The 3,985-nt window shown below is 38.0% G+C and overlaps 1 protein-coding gene across 1 annotated transcript; it reads left to right on the top strand.

Moving 5' to 3' along the window:
• The first annotated feature begins 642 nt into the window (after nucleotides 1-642).
• Nucleotides 643-1,016, top strand: LOC112423225 (large ribosomal subunit protein eL43-like). Its single transcript, XM_071092663.1, has one exon. It carries the CDS (start codon nucleotides 759-761, stop codon nucleotides 1,014-1,016), a length of 258 nt encoding a protein of 85 aa, XP_070948764.1. The 5' UTR covers nucleotides 643-758.
• The last annotated feature ends 2,969 nt before the right edge of the window (nucleotides 1,017-3,985 follow it).

Below are 3,985 nucleotides of genomic sequence, written 5' to 3'. Positions count from 1 at the left end.
CAACTGTAGAGACTAAAAATTCACCTAAGCCAGTGAGAGGAAACACTGACCACAGGTTTGTGAGAGCAGAGCTGGGGGTGCTGGAACAATGCACACTGAAGGAACTCGAAGCCAGAGGCTCCCAGGGCACAGGCACCAAGCAAGAGTGGCACAAGGCTGGGACACCACTGGGGGCCTCCCCAGAGAGCCTCGTGCTGGCAGTCATTTTTCATTTTCTTAAAATGCAGCTAAAAGAATCCTGGTCCCAGAACAGCAGCTGAGATGTGGTGTTTTCCCTTTCCTGCTGAAAATTGTGATTCTGTTTCCGCTCTTCTGGTTCCCCTTGCCCAGGAGAAACCTGATCTGATCAAACATGACTTCTCGGTTACATAGACATCAGTCTCTCTACACATATGAACTAATCATATTCTAGAAACACATGAATTTGTGAAATCATGAATTACCTCTGTCTTTGACCATACAAGGTACATTGAGAGGTGGAGGTTATTCTTTCACCTCCAATCTTAGCTGACCTATGACTGCTTTTTTCCCTTTTATTATTAATTTTAATTGACATAATAATTACTTATGGGGTACAGGGTGATATTTCAATATAGGTATACAATGTGCAATGATCAAATCAGGGTAATTAACATATCTGTCATCTCAAACATTTTTTGTTGTTGTTTTGGGAATATTCAATATCTGCTCTTCTAGCTATTTGAAAATATACAATAAATTGTTGTTGCTGTCTGGGCTCAGACCCAGTTGGTGGTGAAATGATTAAAGCTAATAAGAAAGTCAGAATTATCAATAAATACAGGACCCACTATGGTACCTCCCTCCAGAAAATAGTGAAGAAAATTTTAATTTACCAGCATGCCAAGGACACTTGCTCCTTCTGTGGCAAAATCAAGATAAAGAGACAAACTGTGGGAACCTGGCACTGTGGTTCCTGCATGGAAATGGTAGCTGGTGGTGCCCGGACCTATAACACCACTTCTACTGTCATGGTAAAATTGCCATCAGAATACTGAAGAAATTGGAAGACCAATAGAAGCTCCACAATTTGAGACATCACTAGTCTATGATAAATGGCTTAATTTACATAATAAAATAAATAAATAAATAAAATTGTTGTTAATTATAGTCCTCCTATAGTGCTATAGAACATTAGAGCTTCTTCCTCCATTAACCAACCTTTAGCTATTCCCTCACTATCCTCTACCCTTCCCAACTTCTAGGAACCACCATTCTACTCTCTACTTCAATGAATCAAATATTTTAGCTTCCATATATGAGTGAGAACATGTGGTATTTATCTTTTTTGTGTGCTTGAATTATTTCACTTAACACAATGTCCTCCGAGCTCATCCATGTTGCCATGAATGACATTTTTGTTATTTTTTCTGGCTAAATAGCATTCCATTGTGTATATGTACCACAATTTCTTTTCACTTCTTTTTTTTACAGTGCAGTGGCATGATCATAGCTCACTGCAGCCTCAAACTCCTAGCCTCAAGCCATCCTCCAGGCTTAGCCTCCCAAGTAGCTGGGACTACAAGTACATCATGCCACCAGGCCTGGCTAATTTTTTAAACCTTTTTGAAGAGATGGGGTCTCACTTTTTTGCCCAGGCTGATCTTGGATTCCTGGCCTCAAGTGATTCTCCTGCCTCAATCTCTCAGAATACTGGGATTATAGCATGAGCCACCACACCCAGTCCCCATAATTTCTTTATCCATCTGTTGATGGACATGTAGGTTGATTCCATACCTTGGTTATTGTGAACGCTGCCTTAATAAACATGGAAGTATAGCTATGTCTTCAACATACTGATTTCCTTTCCTTTGGATATATACCCAGTAGTGAGATTGCTGGATCATATTGTAGTTCTATTTTTTATTTGTTATTTTTTTAAAGAATTGGTTCTCACTATGTTGCCACATGACTCAAGGGTGGAATGCATTGGCTATTCACACACATGATCATTGCACACTGCCAACTTGAAGGTCTCAAACTATTTTCCCAACTTGGCCTCCAGAGTAACTGAGACTATGGGCACACACCACTGCACTCAGCTTAATTTTAGTTTTGTGAGGCACCTCTACAACTGCTGTCCATAATGGCTGTACTAATTTATATTCCCATCAACAGTGTATAAGAGTTTCCCTTTCTCCACATCCTTGCTATTATTTGTTATTTTTGTGTTTTTGATATCAGCCATTGTTACTGGAATGAGATGATATCTCATTGTGGCTTTGATTTGCATTTCCTTGATGATTAGTGATGTTGAGTATTTTTTATATATCTGTTAGCCATTTGTATTTCTTATTTCTAAAGACGTCTATTCAGCTCATTTGCCCACTTTTTATCATGTTATTTGTTGTTTTGCTCTTGAGCTGTTGGAGTTCCTTGTGTATTCTAAATATTAATCCCTTGTTGGATGAATAGTTTGCAGGCATTTTCTCCCATTCTGCAAGTTGTCTATTCACTCTGTTGATTGTTTCCTTTGCTTTGCAGAAGGTTTTTAGTTGTTATAATCTCATTTGTCTATTTTTGCTTTTGTTGCCTGTGTTTTTGAGATATTCTCCATGAAATCTTTGCCTAGGCCAATGTTCTGAAGCATTTCTCCTATGTTTTCTTCTAATCATTTAATTCTTCTAGTCATTCTTCTAGTCATTTAAGTCTTGTAGTCATTTAATTCTTAATCCATTTTGGGTTAATTTTCATATATGGTGAGAGATAGAGGGCTAGCTTCATTTTTCTGCATATAAATATCCAGTTTTCCCAGCATCATTTATTGAAGAGGTTTTCCTTTCCCCAGTGAATGTTCTTGGCCCTTCTGTCTCAAATCAGTTGGTTGTACATATGTAGGTTTATTTCTTGGTTTTCTATTCTGTTCTACTGGCTTATGTGTCTGCTTTTATGATTGTATTATGATGTTTTGACTATTATAGCTTTGACTACAAAGCTTTTTTGTAGTCACTTTTTTGAAGTGAGCTAGTGTGATGCTTCCAACTTTATTATTTTTGTCCAGGATTTCTTTGGCTATTCAAGGTCTTTTTGTGGTTTCGATATTAATTTTTAATTTTTTTTTCTATTTCTGTGAGGAATGACCTGTTACTGCTTTAACCAATAGAGTTCAGAGAAAGTGATACTTCAGCACTTTTGAGATTGTCATAAGAAGCTTTGCAGCTTCCACCCGGGTGTCTTGAAATGCTCATTCTGGATGAAGCCAGTCACCAGGCCCTAAGTCCACCATATATGAGGAAGCCCAATTTAGTCACGTGGAGAAACCACATGAAGACAGAGATTGCCAACTTGCTCCAATTGTCCCATACGTTCCAGCCTGTATGCCAGACATTTTATTTTAAAAGATGACTTCATTAGCCAGGTATGGTGGCATGCATCTGTAGTCCTAGATACTCAGGAGGCTGAGGTGGGAGGATTATTTAAGTCCAGGAGTACAAGGTTATAGTGAGGGGCAATCCCACCACTCCAACCCAGCCTGGGTGACAGAGAGAGACCCTGTTCATGGTCTCAAGATATTCCATATTCATGGACTAGAAGAATTAATATTGTTAAAATGTCCATACTACTCAAAGCAATTTACAGTCAATGGAATCCGTATCAAAATTCCAAGGACATTTTTCACAGAAACAGAAAACAATCCTAAAATGTGATGGACTCACAAATAACTCTGAATAGTCAAAGCAATCTTGAGAAATAATAATAATAGTAATAATGTGGTACTAGCATAAAAACAGACATATGGGCCAATGGAGCAGAATAGAGCCCAGAAATAAATGCACACATTTATGGTTAGTTGATTTTCAACAAAGATGCCAAGAAAACACAGTGGGCAAATGACAGTCTCTTCAATAAATAGTGTTGGGACAATCAGATAGTCACTTATAGAAGAATGAATTAGACCCTTATCTCCTACCATATACAAAAATCAACTCAAAACATATTAAAGACTTAGATATAAGACCCCCAAACT

This window comes from Macaca nemestrina, chromosome 3, assembly GCF_043159975.1.
Source record: "Macaca nemestrina isolate mMacNem1 chromosome 3, mMacNem.hap1, whole genome shotgun sequence".
Classification (NCBI taxonomy): domain Eukaryota; kingdom Metazoa; phylum Chordata; class Mammalia; order Primates; family Cercopithecidae; genus Macaca; species Macaca nemestrina.
This window is presented reverse-complemented; position numbering and strand designations above follow the sequence as displayed.

What these genes read in the sequence shown, in the direction of transcription:
- LOC112423225 (XM_071092663.1), top strand. Translation starts at nt 759, where the DNA reads ATGATTAAAGCTAATAAGAAAGTCAGAATTATCAATAAATACAGGACC.